This window comes from Corvus brachyrhynchos, unplaced genomic scaffold, assembly GCF_000691975.1.
Source record: "Corvus brachyrhynchos isolate BGI_N302 unplaced genomic scaffold, ASM69197v1 scaffold56, whole genome shotgun sequence".
Taxonomy (NCBI): Eukaryota; Metazoa; Chordata; class Aves; order Passeriformes; family Corvidae; genus Corvus; species Corvus brachyrhynchos.
In genome coordinates this window covers 2,173,123-2,192,791 of record NW_008238664.1, presented here as the reverse complement: position 1 = coordinate 2,192,791, position 19,669 = coordinate 2,173,123, and the positions used below count along the sequence as shown (strand labels likewise).

General features: G+C 41.0%; 2 protein-coding genes across 3 annotated transcripts in view; one reads left to right on the top strand and one right to left on the bottom strand.

Moving 5' to 3' along the window:
• Positions 1 to 11,752, top strand: part of SYN3 (synapsin III) — a 190,346-nt gene extending 178,594 nt beyond the window's left edge. For both annotated transcript variants that reach the window (XM_008636394.2, XM_017737803.1), the window contains 3 exons: positions 4,716 to 4,800; positions 6,272 to 6,569; positions 6,966 to 11,752. In XM_008636394.2, the coding sequence (XP_008634616.1) occupies positions 4,716 to 4,800; positions 6,272 to 6,569; positions 6,966 to 7,098 (516 nt within the window). In that variant the 3' untranslated portion in view covers positions 7,099 to 11,752. The remainder of the gene's footprint in view (positions 1 to 4,715; positions 4,801 to 6,271; positions 6,570 to 6,965) is intronic.
• The window catches only part of FBXO7 (F-box protein 7), a gene marked incomplete at its 5' end in the record, with an annotated part of 9,230 nt that continues 1,066 nt past the window's right edge, over positions 11,506 to 19,669 (bottom strand). Inside the window, 7 exons of the mRNA XM_017737729.1 lie at positions 11,506 to 13,320; positions 13,674 to 13,711; positions 14,324 to 14,500; positions 15,473 to 15,565; positions 17,201 to 17,284; positions 17,756 to 17,897; positions 19,237 to 19,464. Coding sequence (XP_017593218.1) covers positions 12,916 to 13,320; positions 13,674 to 13,711; positions 14,324 to 14,500; positions 15,473 to 15,565; positions 17,201 to 17,284; positions 17,756 to 17,897; positions 19,237 to 19,464 — 1,167 coding nt within the window. The remainder of the gene's footprint in view (positions 13,321 to 13,673; positions 13,712 to 14,323; positions 14,501 to 15,472; positions 15,566 to 17,200; positions 17,285 to 17,755; positions 17,898 to 19,236; positions 19,465 to 19,669) is intronic.

The following is a 19,669-nucleotide window of genomic DNA, read 5'->3' as shown; positions in this document are numbered from 1 at the left end:
CTTCCAGATAAATGTGACATCACACCAGTAGCATGTCCATGCATCTAGACATTCTGATTTTCTAAATTCACATTGAAGACAGGCATTTTTAGAGGTTCTTCTAATGCCCAACTTCATTTCTGTCTAACAACATCCCTCAGGATAGGTTTCATTCCAGTTTTTACTTCTCTGTTCTCCTTTTGAGAACAGAAAGTGGGAATCTCCAGCAAGACTTGTTCCATTCCTTACGGCCATTTTTTCTTCAGAGATGTCCTTTGCCGCCTTCATCAGGGGGAGGCTTTACTAAGGCTGAACTCATGTATTTTGGATTTAAACTGACTCCTTAGTTCTTCTTGTGTACATCCATTTTGAGTATCAAATGCATCTAATCGTACTGCCACATTTCCCAGGGGCAGTTCTGTGTAAATTAAACACCCCAGAACAAAACCTGAGTATCCAGGTGTACTTGCTACACCTCTTTCAGTATCTAACAGGGAGCCAAGTGTGAAGATTTGAGGACAACAAATCTGTACAACAGAAGATACAAGAGAGTAAAAAGGTTGAGGAACAAAACTGATTGCAACACACTGGTACAATTTTCATTTCCACTTGAGACAAAAAAATGGGAGAAGGCACTTTATGGTGCTCTGCCTTTGTCATATGACAATCCACTCCTGCTAAACCAGGTCCCAGCATGAAGGGTATTCGGAGAAGTGTATTTGGGTACTCCAAGTTTTAGCTAGAGTTAAGGAGTAAAACTTTTAATAGACACTGAAAATGCTTTGAGGCAGGGAAAGTGATACAGAAGAGATAGCATTTACAAAGTGGAATCAAGAACTACCATCTAAAATAGCCAAGATATATTGCATGAACTAAGAGCAAAGGGCAAGCCAGCAGAAACTGAGAACATGAATAGATGTGTCTGTTTTCCATGTCTGCAATACACTGGTACAGGATTGGATTGGATTACAGCTGACCTAAATTAGGGCCAAAGCAAGAATAAAACAAATCTTGAAGGGATACTATGTCAAATAGAAGAGTCAAATAAGAAAAAGATTCTGCATTGGGAATACAACCTAGAAATACCTGTATATATAATCAAGAAAACTAAACCCACAAACACGTTAACTAGAGTTTTACTATACAGAGAGAGAGAGCTTGGTTCCACAAACATAAAAAAAATTGCACATGCTACATTACTAACATAATGTTATAATAGTTAGAAGTGTCCAGAGAGAAATAATTAAATATGAGGCTGGTGAGATGCAGAACTAGAGCTATAGGAGAAGACTTCCACAGAAGGAATACAAAGAGCAATTCTGAATACAAAGACGGCAGTACTGAAAACATAGAAATATAAATCCTTGGATATCCTATGGGTATGAATAGAACACCTGTATGTATTATTGGACCTCTCTATACTAGTCTCTGGGCCGAGAAAAACTGAGAAATTATGAAACTGAGTGCACAGAATTGACAGAGATGGAAAAGTAACAAGTCACAACAATGTGGGACTTCAGCTATCAAGAAGCAAGTCAAATACCACAGTGGGACAGCAATTCAGAGGGAGGTAAAAACATCTTGACTTTGCCTTAAGAAACATCCAGGTACAAATTCAGAAAGTGAGTGTGTACCATTAGATGTCCAAGGGACAAATGTGATATCAAAAAGTAAGGGTATGACACAAGCAGTGAGAAAATTAATCAACTCCCTAGCAGTAAAACTGTATAGATGTTATCTGAGAGACCACTGTTTTCCAGAATGCATATATACATTTCTGATCTGCTCCTGAACCAAGAATGTGAGAAATAAACTTCTGGAGTTAAATTACAGAAAGGACATTCAAGACAAACAGGGTGAAAAAAAAACCTTTCAAATTTGGAAATCTGACATTTAAGAAGACCTTTATGTAGCATCATACGAATAATAAAATGAAATGTAAAAAGGACAGAAATTAATTTTGAGGAGCAGATAGAGGAAAGAATGAAACAAGTTCTTTGAGTTCATCAGAAAATGGAACTAGCTACCAAACAATTGGTGGGCTCTATGGATCATCCAGAATTAAGGGAGGAAAAGAAGACAACAGGGACAGTGTTTTGACTCTACAAAATGTAATTGCTGAAAGTGGGGAACTGCTTTACCTTGTAACACTTCTCCCTGATCAGAATGACACAGAAAAGAACAAAAACAGTCATTAAGTCAGCGATGACTGATATTTTAAAAAAATTATTAAGCTCCCAACTCCAGATGGCTACATCCAATGAACTGATTTTGGGAAGTGACTAAGCTGTCAAAAAAAACTGTGCAAAATCATTAGAAATAGTCACTGCTCCAGAGGATTGGTGTACAACAAATACAAAATATGTGGTTTGAAAGCTGTAAGAGTAATGTAGAAAAATTTAGCCGAGTAAGTCATAGACTTTATGAATTATCTCAAATGATAATTTAAAGAAGAGTACAGAAGATTAAATAAATCATCAGAAACCACAGCTAAGGGCATTTACCACATTATTTTTTTGCAAGGAAAGAAAAATGCCCCAATAATTTCCTTTCGATTCTTTTCCTTTCATTTCTTTGGAAATTCTTTCATGAAGTGGTAGGTAACAGGCAATCAGTCAAAATGACGTAGCTAGTCAAAAAGCCTTAGGCAAGGTAACAGACAAGCTATGAAAGAAAGCATGGAGGGGCTAAAGGGTAAAGCTTTATTGTGTAGCAGAAGCTTACCTCAGATAAAGACATAGATATGAGATTTTAATTCTTGCACACAGTTAGCAGAGGCTTCAAGGCTACTGAGCCTGGCTGTGTTGATAAATGGGTTGGTTGAGCCCAGGACAGGATGTTAATGACAAATTTGCTTTCATGCCTTCAACGTGAAACCCAGTTTCGTGGTTACACTGAGGTTCTTCCCTCGCTTCTCTGACCCACCACCAGACTTTCCCTTCACTGTGTCTCTTCCAAAGGCAGAAGACCTTGGGCTGGTCCTCACCCCTTCATCTCTCAGCCTCAAAACTCTGTTTTGCCTTTATCTCTGAGATGCCTTGGTTGACTGTAAGGAAAGTCTGTGGAGGTGAATATGAGATCCAATTCCCTTTCTTTGGCTGGTCTAGTCAGGATGTCTCACAGCATTCAGACAATATATTTCCATCAACACCAAGGCAAGGTTTAGTTCCCAAGCTATGTAGGGCTAGAAGCCATGAATGGAAAATTCCCAGATTTTCCTTCCTGTCCATTTGCAAGTCCCAGACAAATTGTGCAAAAAACGGACGGGCAACTTCATCACATCTTTGTTAGTCAATTGAAACTAATTTCAATGTTTACAACTATGAAACATTTCTTCCCACTTCCAGAATCACTTAGCTCATTCTCCTGACCTTTCAGGAGCCTTGAAGACCCTTTTATCATTATGTTCTCCATGTAAATAATCCAGCATGTACCAGCCTATCTGTCTTCAGCTTCCCCTGTTTTCGTAAACAATTTTGCAATAGGTTTACTCAGGCTTTTGTTAATTTTGGACCAGCCCTTTGCGCAGCAGTTCTGTGTTGCTTAATCTGTTTATTAAAATATCTGTCAAAAAGACTAAACAGCAAGAGAGAAGAAAGAGCAGATGGCACCAAATTATTTGCATTAGTCAGGACCAGGGATGGCAGTGAAGAACATCTGACAGAGCTATGTATGTTCAGTCACCACAACAGCAAATGAGACTCTATATGGAAGACTGAAGGATAAGCTAAGCTGGGGGTAGAGAGACAGCATAAACAATGTGCAGAACTTTCAAGTGGCACCAGCCATTCCCTTGAGAAATACTTTGTCACATACAGGCTAATGAAAACCATTGCTCAGCCTATGGTTGTGTTGACAAGGGAAAAGCAGGAAATTAGGATGCAGGAAAAATGAACTGGCAATGTATACAGAGAACCCAGATATTGCTTCATCTGGAAAAATGTAAGCAGACCCATCTCTGGCATCTGCAGGAGGAATTACAAAGCTGGGAAAGAGAAGTTGGTGATGAAAACAATTAGGGGCTTGGAAATATTCCCATGCAGGGACTGGAGGGATTCTAAAGTCTATTGGCTTTACAAAGGAGGTGAATGAGAGAGAGGGCAATGAAGGTTTACAAAATAATGAATGGCCTAGCATGGGCAGGTTGTGAGAACTAATCTCAAAACTCAGAACAAAGCAATGGAGACAAGAAATGGGAAAGACAGTGAGGCTGAAAGCTGAGCAAGACTCAAAGGGTCTGGATGTAAATATCTAAATAAAATATCTGGAACTGTTGCAAAGATTTTGTGGAGCAGATAATAAGCTTCATGTTTCAGGACTGAAGCTGGCCCTTGCTTATTAGCAATCAAGAGGAGACCCCTTAGGGTACAGAGATGATTACTCCATAGACATTTCCATGGTTCATCCCTCCTTCCTTTGGAACATCTGGTGCTGGCAACTGTCCAAAATGGGAGATGGGACTAAGAGAACCCCTCAGGCCAGATACATTTGGTAATTCCTGACTGCCTAAAAAACATTCTAAACTGTAACTTCATTGTTATTCCCTGTGAGCAAACAACTTCTATGCTCTTTATTACTCACCTCTCCATTACGGTCCCATGAGATTTTACCAGCCAGATGCTGCATGTGTGTGAGTGTGTATTTAAGGAACACTTCATGACTCTACAGTTCCTGTATTACCTCAGGGCTTCTCTTTGGGGACTCTGTATTAACTGGATTGGCTTTTTTTCCTCCAGCCTCCACAAGTTCAGCCTGTGTCAATGAAATCTCAGACTGGACCTCCGCTTGGACAACTGTCACAACCACGGCCTCCTCCACAAGGTACAGTTCTCTGAGTCCCATGACAGTGATAACTCTGAGTCTTATCAGTTTGCCTTCCAAATAAAAGGAATCAGGATAAAGGTTTTGCTCATTTTCCAATTCACTGACAAGCAGGCAGCAAATTCAGTGTACTATTAAAGCAGATACTGTCATATCCCACAGCAGCTCAGAAAGTGGGATGATAATTTGATATAGATCCAGTTGATACCCCTGGTACAACTTGGCCCAGCCAAACAAGGCCACTTGAACTGGCACTGGAGCAGGATTCTGGGCTCAGAGTATATTGTGTTTGCACAAAGCTGTGGTGGCTGCAAGTGTTAAGAAGTGATGGGAAGATGCTAGTGTTGTCAGGCTCGGAACAGACACCAGTGTTGCAATGCCAGGATCCTTGATCCATCTGTCCAGGAGTTCCCATGTCAGCAAGAGCACATACCCAGCTCCCCCTGACAGCAGAAGCAGGTTTGACTTACATGGCTTGGTCAGAACAACAGGTTTGGCTTATTGTCCTGATGTACACTGAAGCATAGGGCTACCCCGTGGGTGGGTAGCCAGGTCACACCAAACATTGAATTCACATAACTGATTAGACCCTCATTTTTGCCACCTTCCCTTCCTTTCTCCATTTCAACCTTCTACCAAATTAACACCCTCCTCTAATTATCTTTTTCTCATTGGTCACAGTTTTGCTGCATCCAAAATTAGCATTTCTGATACCAAACACATGTATGTAATCTTGGCATTCCATACTGTCGATATGAGCTGTTGGCCTTGCAGGGTAGTACTCCCCATCTGTCTCCAGTACTCCCGTTCAATTCTCAGTAAAGCTTTTTCTCACATAACTCCCCGGACCACCTGTGAAATCCAGACAGCCCTCACAACACTACCTGCAACTTTTGTCAGGTTCTCACAGTATTATCTGTCATGTCCAGCAATTTCTCATGTCACATCCAATTGTTTTCCACATCCTCTTCAGTTCTGAGAGTCTGCTACCAAAGCAGCTGAAGCCACCTGGTGATGGTTCTGGAACAGAGGTATGTGATAGGATGGAGTCCCTCACATCAAACTGCTGGGCCCGTGAAGGGACCACTGGGGTCCCTTACTAAACCAGCAGGGTCAGCTTACATTTCCCACAGAGCTGGTTCTCCAGTGACTCTTCCTTCCCCAAGCAGGAAGCGCTCACCAAGGATAAGAAATACCAGATACATGAAGGGTAAGGCAGGTTGAAGTGATTCCCTTTGGGGAGAGAGGAGGGACTTCTTCAGTGCTGAAGAAGGTAGAGAAATGGACAGCTCTAGAGAAGAGGGCATGACACCAATTTTAGGTCTGTAAAAGAGGGTTTGCCTTATTCTTCTCCATGAAGTTACTCTGAAGAGTCTCTCCTCTTAGCAAAACCTGTCCTTCTGTAGAGATGTTCTGTGCTTGTTGCCCACCACATGCACTTCCTCACATTTATCTCACATGTCCCTTTCAGGCGGACCACGCCAGCCACAAGCATCTCAGCCTCCACGAACAAACCCCCCCCCGCAGCAGCGGCTCTCTCCTCAAGGACAGCAGCCCCAGAGTCCCCAGTCCACTTCCCCTCAGCAGCAAAGGTCACCTGGATCTCCACAGCAAGTCCGATCAGCAGCTGGGTCCTCTCCAGTCCAGGCCTCCAAGGCAGGCGCGTTCCCTCCACAGCAGCCCAGGCCTCCTGCCCAAGGCCGGGCTCCCAGCCAGCCGAGCCCCACGGAAATGTCCAAGCAGCAAACCACCCCACACCCACACCTGAAGTAAGTGCTCTGACAAACTGCTAGGATCTGTAGATATTAGAAAAAGGCTGTCCAAAAAGCACCCTGAGCTGACATGAAGAACATATCAGATGTTTCGAGGCCGTCTTCTGTATTGGCAGGGAAATTACTTACGGGTTTCCCACAACAGCCTCACCAAATGGCAACTGCATACTTCTAGGCAGATGTTTTCAGTAACACACACCAATTTGGACTAAGCCACTTGCCCATGCCCCATTCTGTCCCACCTCCCCCATTCCTGGATGTCTTAGCACAAGGAGATTTTCCATACCAACCTTTCCTTTTATCCTTGAATTTGTGTGATGAAACACAAAGCATGAGTAACCAGCTTTCAATTCCCATCTTCTCCTGCTGAGTCTGAACTGTTTTCCCTTTCAGCAAATCGCAGTCCCTGACAAACAGCTTCAGCATATCTGAGTCATCTCAGCGAGGAAATGCCACTGAAGATGAAGCAAAAGCTGAGACCATCCGCAACCTGAGGAAATCATTTGCTAGCCTGTTTTCTGATTAACAGTCCCTGCAGCTGGATCTGTGCTTTTGTCAGCCCTCACTCTACATTATGTCATACCTGATGTCATCCTGGAATATACTCAGTGAACCCAGCGATTTACAACTAACACCTGGGTAAAGGGAATTTAGAAAACTATAGTCATTTTAATACAAAGAAAATATTCGAATAACCGTCTGAGAAGTGACTGTATAAAAGTGTCACTATTTCATTGGGTTTTGTGCATAATCAGAATCACATCTGTTCAAATGACTGAGTTGTAAAGCAAATTTTACTCTTGTTAACCCCTGTGGAGTCAAAACAGTTATGACAGTGCAAACTGGGTTTTATTTTGATTTGTATATAGTCAATACAATTGTTAACTTCCAATTACTGAATTATTGTTAAGGTTAAGCTAAAAAAAAATAAGGCTTCTTTCAGAAACACATGTGCAAAGGTAGAGTCAAGAATAAGTATCCATTGACCAACAAAGTGAGCATGCCTGAGCATGGAAATCCAGTGAAGTGTGGAATTTCATGGTACCAACTTCATAAAAAGTCACTTTTCAGAGAAAAACGATGTTCACGATAAATATGGTACCAGGCATCAGTAAGCACCAAAGATCACACGAGCAGGTCAGCCAGATGGACTGCTAGTTTGTTCCAGATCACTCTGCTCATAGCAGATAAAACATCTCTGTTTCATGCCTTGCCTTTATGTCCCCTGTGTGTGATTCCCAAGTACTAAGAGAAAAATGTCATGTTCTAACCCAGTAGCCTCAGTTCAAAAATAACCTAAGAAGTGGGTCTTCCACACAAAAAACTTCTTCCCCTGCCTCTGAAAACATGAGTTCACATTCACAGTTCACACGAATTCCAGACAAAACCCAGCTAAACTCCAAGTGCTTTGGTGACTTGGTCACATCTGGCTGTGTATGTCCCTCAGGAACATGCTTAATTAATAGCAGAGCTGATGAAGTGCACATAGCTGTGTGCTGAGTGTTCCATAATACTGAATGGACAGGAGTGAAATCCTGTCTCCTGCCTTGAATTCCCACTGACTTTGCTGGGGTGAATGCAAAATGAATGCAAGGTGACAAACCTGAAACAGAATTGGAAAATTATGCTTTACAAGTACGATGACCTGGGTGCATCCAGAGACACCAAGCCACAGGAGGGCACCTTTGGGATTGTCCCAAGCAGGTAACAATCAGTATTAGTTCTCCCTGACCACTCCCAAGAATTATCCTTCCAGAGAAGACAGAGATGGATTTTGCTGGTGTGCTTTTCCTCTAAGCCTGCAGCACTGAACGAAGCTGTGTCTGTGTACATATACTGGAACTGGGACACGACAAAACCCACACAAACTACATCCATGATTGTAAAAACTCACCCTGGATAAATCCACGTATTTATAGCTATTTATACCAGCTGAGAGCCTACCCCTGGGAGGTCTGTTTGTAACACATTTAATGCAGGTTCCAGTCCTCATCCCACCTCAACATACAGCTTTGAGGCCAGACTTGACTTTGTGCTTCCCTTGGCAATGTCACCGTGATGATACTTAGGAATGCCCAGGGAGGTCAGTAAGTTAAAAAAATATTTGAGCCAATGGCCCAGATCTTTGCTGCCACTTAAACAAGGAGATCCCCAAAGCAGCAAAAGCAACAGCTGCATTTGCCATCTTGGATCTCATGATTCACTGGTGGGAATAAAGCCAAACTAGGAAATCCTTCCTGCATAGTACCTGTAATGAACATCTAAATCCAATGAAGTCATCTGGACCTTGTATGACCTACCCCTGAGCAGGCCTTTGCACATATAATGGCAAGTAACAGCATAGCTTTTCCAGATTGGAAGTCCTCAAGAGACTCATCTGGATCAATGATTTATACCTCAAGTTCAGTATTACAGAACCACCTTACTCTCTGATGGTTTGTCTTCTGTTTCGGGTTTGTTGGGTTTTTTTTTTCTCAGTTCTGTGCTGTCCTTCAGGGTTTGACATGCAGTTTACAATGTAGCATCATAAATATATATCATCTGAGAAAAAAAAACACAGTCCCTGCTCTTTTGCAGTCTCCAGGAGCAATAAAAGAGTGAGAAATGGCCTTGAGCAAGCACTGTCCCACTGGCAAGAATAGCAGATTAACATGCTTCACATATATGGAAAAGAGGTAATACAACCCTGGCAGGAGAGGATTTCCTTCTGTAACACTTCCCTCAGCATGGTTTATGCCTTCCCCTACTAAATGGTCACCAGAGATGCAGAGACAGAAATGAAAGTTTACTGCAAGAATCCTCAATTGCTTTATCCCCTGAAACTCTACAACTCCCTTACCAACACAACATATACAAAAAAGGAATGGTGACTAGTACGACATGACCCCATAAATCAACAGCAGTCCATCGCTGGAAGTGTAACAGCTGGGTCATTTGCTGAAGCTGCATTTGAACACAGCAGGGCTGTCCTCTGACAGACCACAGGAACAGGAGAGCACTGTCAGCTTTGATACCCAGCAGTGACTCAATCTCTTCATCTGCCTATAGCTCCCAGCTGTCATCTTTCAAGGGACAAGCAAACAGCATTGCATCTCCCCTCCTCCTGGCTTTAAGTTGCAGCATCAAGTACAAACAACAGGCACTCTCAGATTAATTTATTTAGTCCTACTTCCTGAAAAAGCACCTTCAGTTCTATTCACAGAAGTGCTTTAAAACACAGAATTGATTTCCAAAGTTAGAATGATGAAAATCGATGTTGTGTCCTGTAACTGTCCCAACAGTACACTTCAAGTCTACAGCTACGATGCTCACATACTAGATGTTGTGGCTAGCACAAGATTCACAAATGCATCAGCCCATATTCAAGTTATCGCCTTTGATGCTGGCTTTCTACGCCAAAACCCCTACACTCTAAACAAAAGAGGGAATACAAGGGGTATTTTCCTTTTGAATGGGAAGCTAAGGTATACCCAAGAGGCATTTAGGTACCTAAATATAACAGCAGGGGCAGTAAGAAAACAACAGAAAAATTGGTAGAGAGAAGCTACATTTAAATCACAGGGCACACATGTCCCACAGCACACCTTGGGATCTTTCTCACACAGATGTGAAAACTAAGCACCTGGCCAGAGCTTCTTTTGTCCTATTTGCTTTAATTTTCTTTGCATGGAAGCCAGGAAACATGAGTAGGTTTGTGTGTTTGGATTCACCCCATTCAGTAGCTCGGACACAGCTACGACACCCAATTGTATCCACCACCTGGAAAATTAGTTTACATTTCGCTCTTTAGCTACAAACTGAGGAACACCTTGACTTTCTTGTCATAGCTAGGTGTGGTATTTCAAGAGGAATGGAACACACCTTCCCAGGCAAGCTAAGGTCCAAAAGAACAGCAGTCCTACTTGTAAATGCAGTGGTATTTTACCATCTTCCACTAGTCACAAGCAGGTACGCGAGACCCCACACCTTGTGTACGGCTCAGTTGCTTCATCTGGTTAGCTTAAAGTTTCATGAATAAGATAAAACAATACACAGAAAAGCCAAGGATAATAGTTCCTTATTTCCAAGTGACTTAGTAGCAATCTTTACAGTGCTGCATACTGATGAACAGCACAGGTAAGGAATGCTCATCTTCAGGCATTTCATCTTTTGTGTTTTCTCTCTTGCAGTTTGCAACAGCAATGACAAATACACTTGACTTAGGCAAATAAACAAAGCAAGCAGCTAGTTTTCAAGTATTTCCTACGTTTTGTCTTCTAATTTTATACTGTTGGTCCTGAGATACTCACTTTATACCCTGTTTTATGAATAACAGGAACTCCTCTTTAAGGAACTTTACAGTTCCAGCTAAGTCAGGTTCCTTAATCTTTGGCTCACGATACCTTTACTACAATGTGAAGGACAACAAAAAAGGAAGGAATATCTTCAGGTCACTTTGTGATTGTCTTCACGGCAAAAAGGGACCAATTCCAGAGCAGCACACAGCTTGTCAGCAGGGCAAACCACGTGACTGTCATGGAGGCATTGGCAATGTGAGTACCACTGCCACCACAAAATTAACTTCTCACATGCATTATGTGATCACTGTTCCCAGAAATAGCTTGGGGAAAAAAGGAAAAGGATATTTCATGAATTATTTTATCAGTTAAAGCTCTATAATCTTATCTGAACATTATGCATTGCTGAAGCACTAATCACAAGGACAAAATTATGCAAGACAAGTGCAGTGTAGATTTCCCTTTTTTACAATCAGTGGAATATAAAGAATTGCTGTAAACTCTAAGAGGTCTGACTATACATTTCACTTGTGAAAATTCTTTTGGAACAAAGCAATTCAACCACTGAAGGCAAATGTTAAAAGTTAAGGCTAATCTTGGTAGTGAAGGAAAACTATTGCTGTGAAGTAGAAAAGGGAAGAAAGAAGCAATACAACTTTTGACAGCAAAATAAAGTATTATATTTTACTTCCACTGGCAAAACTTCCTGACCTTACTGAAGTCAGCTGATTTTATACAAAACAAGATGAACCACTGAAATATCACCTGAAAAAGCACATAAGTTTTACTGATTAAATAGCTTGTATTTAACAGGAAATGTCATTCCATTTCCAGGTGGAATTTCAAAAAAGTTTTAGAAAATAATATCAGTTGTCACAACAGTCATCAGTACCATTTACATTTATAGAAACAATTAGATCAATCATCTTAAAAAATACATAAGAAATTAAAAGTTCTAGCAAAGTTTAGTCATTCCAGTCTTCCTTTAACTGAGCTCCAGCATCAGCCTGCAGGTCTCATGAGGAGACTTCAACAGTGGTCTTGTTAGCTGCTCAATAGTTAATAAGACAACACTTGAAAGGTGCTTGTAACATGCTACAACACATTTCCTTTTGGCAAGATATAATCTGATACTTAAGTAATGGAATTAAACAGAATTTACTGAAGTCAGAATTCATTCTGCTTCTCATGTTGTTGTAATCCCATTTCCACTGCAACCAGGTCAGCCTATTTAATTCTTTAAGTAAGTCAGAGAGGGAGAAAAGATGCATTTTCACACCACTTTTAGTTCAAACAGAGTAAATGCAGTCATGTACTACAGATCCTTATTTGTAAAGTCAAGGAGAAAGTCAAAAGTTTTGCTGCTGATTCTTTGTAAAATTGCTCTGCTTCTGCTTAGACTTCTGAGTTGCACCGTAGCATGACTTTACTCAGTAGTTTGTAAAATGAATTTACTTGTGTTCTAATATTTCCATTATAAAGAAAATCCCTTTGCTGTGTTCTTTGTGCATTAAGTAACAATACAAAAACGCTTTTTACCTAATAAAGGAAAAAGGAAACAACTCCTTTAAAACTTTCCATGAACACACATCTACCATAAGTGGCAGTATCCTGTTCTATGTGGTACACGGTAACTTTTTTGTTAATAAAGACTATTACTGAGTTGGGTAGATTTTAAACAAAACCTTTCATCCTGGCAATTTAGTAAAACTCTTCAAATAAGACAGACAAGTAGAGAGTTAGTATTTAAAGTGCTCTTTATCTGATGCAGTAAGGATTTGGCCAGTATCCTGGTCTCTAAGTAGCACTTCACAGACGATTAAGGGCAAGGAGGGGGGGAAGCAGAACAAACTGCTCTAAGTCGTAGCTCTGTGAGGAACAGACCTTAAGTGCCAGGTGGTACAGCACTACCAGAGCACAAAACAAACCCAGCCTCTGTAGTTGGGACATTACCATGCACACATGTTCTTGAGACAATCTGAAGGCAGATGTTAGTGCCTGGGATTTGCAATCAGCTAGAAAGCAAGCTCAGCAACTACAAAACTCCCTGCAGGAAAAAGCAGCGATCAAATGAATGCACGGCGAATGTCCATGGGGCGGCCCCGGCTGGGTCGAGGTGAAAACCTGTCACTGGGACCAACTCGTCCTGGAAGCGTGGGGTTTGCTCCAGGCAGGGAGCCAATTGGGTCAAAATGTGGTCTGAATGGAGGAAACTGACCTGGTGCTTCTCCCTGGCCAGGAATGAGTGAGTTAATTGGGTCTCCAACATATGGAAGCGTTGGTCTCTCATCATATTCTCCCCCAATGATCATTGGGGGATAGATTGGATTTGATGGGAATGGGTTGGGTGGAAAGGGATTAGGATAGAATGGGTTGGGATGAAAGGGGATTGGATGAGGTATAGGGGGCAGAAGCATCATGTGCCTCCATCTCAGGGCCTCCTTCTTCTGTTTCAACTTTTTCTTGTATAGCTGCAGACAGAAAAAAAGGCATTTTGAAGCTAAGTGTTCCAGCTTCAGCACCTGCATTCAGTTTTACAGCACTTTTCAAAAAAGCACTCCTCACCAGTCTGAAAACCCAGAGCAGCAATTCCCCTGCCCACCAAAGACCAGGCACAGCATCTTTGGAAGATTTCTTAACACACAATTTGAGCATGCACCATGTAACTTGTTGATGCTCCTTTAACCTGGTCTGACCAACATGCACACACAGAAAACCACACTTTGAAGCTAAACTTTAACTCAAAGTTACTGTCTCCCAAAGTCTATACTTAATTCTCAAACTAAGATTGATCTCAGAGAAATTCTATAAAAAAGCCACCTACTTCTTTCCAGTCTGTGTCACGAGGCCTTGCAATAGGATCTACAAAGAGAAGCAAAAAATTACAAAAAGCAACAGATCTTGTGCCACAGATACCTGCAGTTTGTCAGAACTCAAAGAATAACCAAGATACAAAAAAACACTTTGGGTCAATATGTCTTTTCATAAAGATAATGCATCTTAAAAAATATAAAGCTCCAGGTCCATTCAATAGGTAATCTACTTGCACACCCATTCAATGTAAAGCATCATTTCCAAATGTTATTAAACAGAGAAATCCCAGAAACATTGTCCCTGCCTTTGCCTTCTGACCGCACTTCCCTTCCATTTCCTAAAATATGCAGTAGCCAATACACCAAGGTAGCAAAGGAAACAGATGAAAACAAGGAAAGCCTGCACCACATAATGGGAAGAACCACATGGAGCAGCAGTAGTGGCTCAGAAGATTGCCAACAATTTTGCTTGGCAGAAAACTGTGCATCCTGTTTTTTTTGCTGACCAGCTGTACTGGTTAGTATCACAAACAACTGCATTTACTCACAGTGTTTAAACATCATTATTGGTTGCCTGAGGAGCCTCTTATCAAAACCTGTCAGACCTAATCCCTCTGTTAACAGGGGAATGTAACCAGAAAAAGAAGTGTCTCGACATTACCTCGGAAATCCCGCAGATACATAAACCTCCAGAGAAGCTGGTCATTGGAAGCTGTGTAGAGATCACGGCAAACAGCAGAGAGAGAGATGAGGGAACGGACATCCAGAAGTCTGAAAATCCGAAGCTTGAGCTCAAGAGGAAGGACCACTAACCCAAACACATCTGGTAAGTTCAAAGCTAGAGAAAGAAGAAAGTAAGTTCAGAAAAAATAGAGTAAACTCAACACCACTGAGGTAGTGGTTCTATCTCTAAAGACCCTAAAAGAAAAAAGAACATAATCTTTCCCTTACATCCTCTCCCTTTGATGCCTGAGTTACATCACTTTTCTGAGCAACTACTGTGATATTGCAAAACAGATCTCTTACAACTCTAACTACACTTGTAAGGTGCACAAAATAGGGCAAATGACACTTTATACTGAGCACTACACCTAAGAAACATTCCACACACCAAAGTGTGCTTATAGGCTACAGAGCTAAGGAATAAGTAAAGAAAAAAAAAGACCTGCCCAACTTCATGAGCTTGCAAAAAACCAGAAATACAGGGCACATGACTCGCATAAAACCTTCATGCACTGAAGTCTAGAGGGAATTCCACTGAATTCAGAATACAGAGCTGAGACCTTTTATGGCAGTAACTATGCAGACAAAGCTTGGCTTCCTGCTGCTTTACAAACACTGGGTTACTTCCCACCATCCTCTCCAAGCCCTCAATGACCAGTTCCTAATAAGACCACTCCTGAGGTCAGACTTCCAAATATGATGCTAAATAAATTTTTCTGTTTTGACAAAGAAACAGATCAAAACTCAAGAACTATTGCTACAAAATTACTGTAGTAGGATTTCCTCATCGTTATGCATGGAAAACAGCCACTCCATTTCCATCTCTGAAGTGAGACTAAAGCAATCAAAATTAAAACCATAATTATATTAACATTTTCTGAGTTACAAAGATTAATATTTTTGAGTTAAAGATAATATTTTAATGCTAAATTTCTTTACCATGTATATATTACTTTGTGTTTACTCTTTATATGCTTATCACTGAACAGCTGTTTCTAACACTTTTCCCTCAAGCCTTTAGATAGACCCCCTTCCTTCCATCCTCAAAAATTAAGTACCATATCTAATTGTAAATATTTTCTCTCACCTTGTCGGGCAGCAGCCAGGAGAGAGTAAACCAGCTGGTCTTTAAAGAGACGGGATAATTTCTGAAGATCTTTGTAAACACCTGCAACCTTCTCTATCAAAGAAGGGAGAGAAAAAGCTTAAATTCAAGAGATTATAATGCAAAAATTACATAAGAATTACAGTTTTCTTATTAGCACAACTTCAATCTGCTTGTGGTCTTGATGGGAGCAGCTCTGCTGCTAGAGTAACTATCCTGCAACAAGTCAATCATTGACAAACTAGAGACCAGTTCCATGGTCAGGTTAAGCTTTCCCTTTGGCCTTAAAAAGCACAATTAAGGGAGAGACCTGAGTTCTCTGCAAAGAAACTGACTCTGAAGGTGTCAGAGCTTCCTTTGTCATATTTCAAAGCTCCTGCCCTACATAAACCTATGTTCTAAAAGCCTGCAAGCTTCATTTCTCTGACAGAAGTATTTTTCTTTTCTGTTCCCTGAAGAAAGAGGAGCCAGGAGACTTTACTGGTGTATTGGACACATTTCAGCACTCAGCTCTTCTACAGCCTTTCAATTAGACTTGTACATCAGTGACTACACAGAACATAGGAAACTGAGTCAGCCTGGACTGCCAATAAAGCAGCTCATATCCTTCTGAGAATGTAAGGGTGGTCAGGTCTGTGCTCACAAGGATCTACATCAATCTGCCCTTCTCTCCTCCCTCACTTTAGTCTTCCCTCTAATCCTGCCACTCTGGAGAAACCTATGTGGTCAGCACATGTTTCCTGACAAAAAGAATTTAACAACTATGGTGCCACAACAAGAGTGGAGGTACCATCAACTTCTGAAGTCCTGAGCTGCCAGGCAGAAAGGGGATATCACCCAGCACTGATGTCCCAGAGATTCACACATGTCCGTTTCCCGCACTTTCACATGTCGGAGGAAAATAACTTTAAGGGATGGGACTATGCAACTACACGAATTTATTGTTTAAAATAACAAACGCATCAGTCGAGGAGTGAGATTTTACAACACCTCCGAGTAATGGTGACTAGTGACAAGATTTAGGGTTACATCATAATTTATAACTTTCTAATCCAATAGATACTTAAAATGACACTTTTAGATTAATGACCTATCATCTGTGGCACTTCTCACTGCAATGCAGCTATGTCTTGACCAATAACTTCTCATGTCACGTACACACAGTTGTCTCTCTTATACCATCTACATTCTTAAACTATATAAAATCACACTATTATATTTTAAAACCCTTCACCAAAACACCCAGTGTACAATTTTACTTGTAATGATAGGAACACAAGTTTGTAATCCTTTTGCTTAAAGTCCACAAATCTCTGTCAATTAAGCCAGACCTAGTCTCTTCCAGGGTTGTAAATCAAAGCCTCCTTTAATTGCAGGAGTTTCTACTCCTCTGTCTCCCACACACACATGTGCTTAAGACCTCATAAATAACAGGCATATGGGCCAAAGGATAAACTGAGCTTTGAGAGGTTCTTTCCTTACCTTGTTAATCCAAGAAATACAATTTGTGCTAATAACAAAGTATGAGTAAATGGCTACACTCCGAATTCCTCTTACCACAAGGTTACGACTAACCCAAATGGTAACCACATTTTTATTCTTTTTTGTTATTCTGTACCTATCTGGTGCTCTACTAAAGCATATTCTTACCCACTGTGTCACTTCTTTACTTTTCAATTTACTACTATGAGTATCATAGCTCAGACATACCTGGGTCCTGAAAGCAAACAAAGGATGATGGCAATAGCTGGATTCTCTTAACACTTTTAATCTCTTCATTGATTTTTAATGTTGCTACAAATATAAGAAAGAAAGACATTTCAGAATTTAAAATCCAGTGAGACAACAAAGACCACTTCATTACTGAAGTAATACATAGTCTGAAATTGTAAGTCTTGCAAATAACATAAAAGAAGCCAAAACATTGTAGCTGATGCAAATCTACTTCCTTCATGTCTGGCAATGTGTACCAAAGCTCCTGTGAAATTAGACAACAAACATATTTCTACAATATTGCAATGAAAAGGCCAGGTGAATCTCCTAAGGATTAATCTGTTACAACAATTGGGAAATAAACAGTTAACACAGAGACTAGAAATGCCAAGAGTATTCAGCATCAGGAAGTGGCAACTCCTGCACCTCAGCAACCCAAGTAATAAAGGTGTAGTTCAAAGCAGAGCACACAAAGGACACTTAAGTTTTCTCTTCCTAAACAATGGTGATACTTAGGAATGTGCATCCAGGATAAAGACATTACTGACTTACCATTAATAGCAATAAGCTCTCCCAGAGGCACACAAGTCAAACCAGCAGAACCTTCTCCACAAAGGGGATGTGTGTACTGTAGCTTATAAATACCATTCCCTCTCCATTTCTCTGGCATAGAGACTGCCTTGGCTTCTATCCCCTAAAAATGCAAAGGGGTAACAAACACACTGTCATACTTCTGCAATGTGCCAATGCTGAGGGGTGAGAAAAGGATTAGAAGTTAGGAAATGGCAGAATGATGTTTGCAATTCAACTCTTAGGTCAGTCCTAATGCACATTATGACACAGTGATTACGAATATGTCTGATTCTACACTGTTTTCCCCAAAACTAATAACAAATCTAAGTGAAGTTCAGTAAATTTTTCGTCCTGATAGGAAAGGACGTTCAGTGAGCACTCACACCTATTTCTTTGAGACACATCCATCCATTCCAACATTCTGACAATTCCACATAACTAACTTGCTGCACAAAAAAAAAAAAAAGTTATTGTACCTTTTCTGTGAACTTACAGTATTTGACAGGGCTTTAGAATCATAGTTTGAAGTTAGTTAGAAAATCTGAGTCAACTAACAGGTTGGCTTTCAATTTCAGCATGAAGAGGCTCAGATGGAATTTCAGAGGTACTGATACAGATACAATGTAACCACAAGTAAAAGTAGATTCTTTCTTTTCTCTTAAATCTGCAGGGCAATCATCCTTCCTACCTCCAAGCCTGCTCACTGACATAACCAAACTTCATCCCCAGTGGCAAATGTATTCTTTACACAGTATTTCAAATTAGGGGGATGCAATGAACTTAGCATATTTATTAAATTGGTATTGGTCAACCTGACACCCACATGTGCTTAGTAAGCCTCACTGCAAGAAAAAATACGAGAATCTAAACACCTGCCCAAGACCAAGTCTTTTTCTGCACATTCAGCCACATATTAGTAAACATAAAATGCAAATGCAAAGGGAAAAAGTGAATCCATACTTCGTACAGACATACTGCCATAGGTGCTCGAGTATGATACCTCTATAGATTAGTAGAACCAAAGACAAACATGACACTTAGCTGAATATGGAATTAGAGGCAGTGCTTTGGCAGGCCTCGGCCTCATTAGGCACCACTTGACAGGATAGCACTGAGACAACGCTGACTCTTAAGGCAGTACTTTGGGGAAGTGCTACAATCTAAGCACATCAGCACATGCTCAATAGTGTAAGGCAGGAGCAGGAGGTTCAGCTGGGTCCCTGTGAGGCTGAGGACCAAAACAAACACAGGTACAGGCCTCTTCTTCCACACCTAGAAGCTGCTCTATCTTTAGCCTGAAGACTTTCTGGTCAGGGAAATTAGAGAAGCTGATCCTTCAGCAGCCCCTGCAGCCAACTGATATATACAAAGGCAGAAGCAGATCCTCAGATGCATCTTGTATATTCCACAGCTTCCCCACACTGACCCAGAAATTGCTGTTTGGTGGTGCACCTACCTACCTGAGGTACATAGCCTGTTTCCATCATGAGAAGATGAACCAGAACGATCAAGGCATCAGTGGCACTGGTACAGTCAGCAGAAAGGTAGAGCATCTCTAAGGAATGGGGTATTTCACCATCAGCAGCTTCACTGCACAGCATGGGTTCAGAGGGATAGGAACCTGTACCTTCTTCCAGGTCAGCATCTTCTGGGACTAATCCAGAAGGAAATTCTAGGCTGGATCCTGCCTTCAGGGGAAAGCAAAACATATGTCAGAAATTACACCTCTATATACATCATCATTAAACATCTGTTTATTCCAGCCTGATTTCCCATACAAGTTGTACAGATTCACTATACCTCCATATTCTAGCATTCCAGATGGAGACTGGAACTATTCATGTAGCCTTTGTATTTTTTAATCTTTATAATGCAAACCCTTCATGAAAGAGT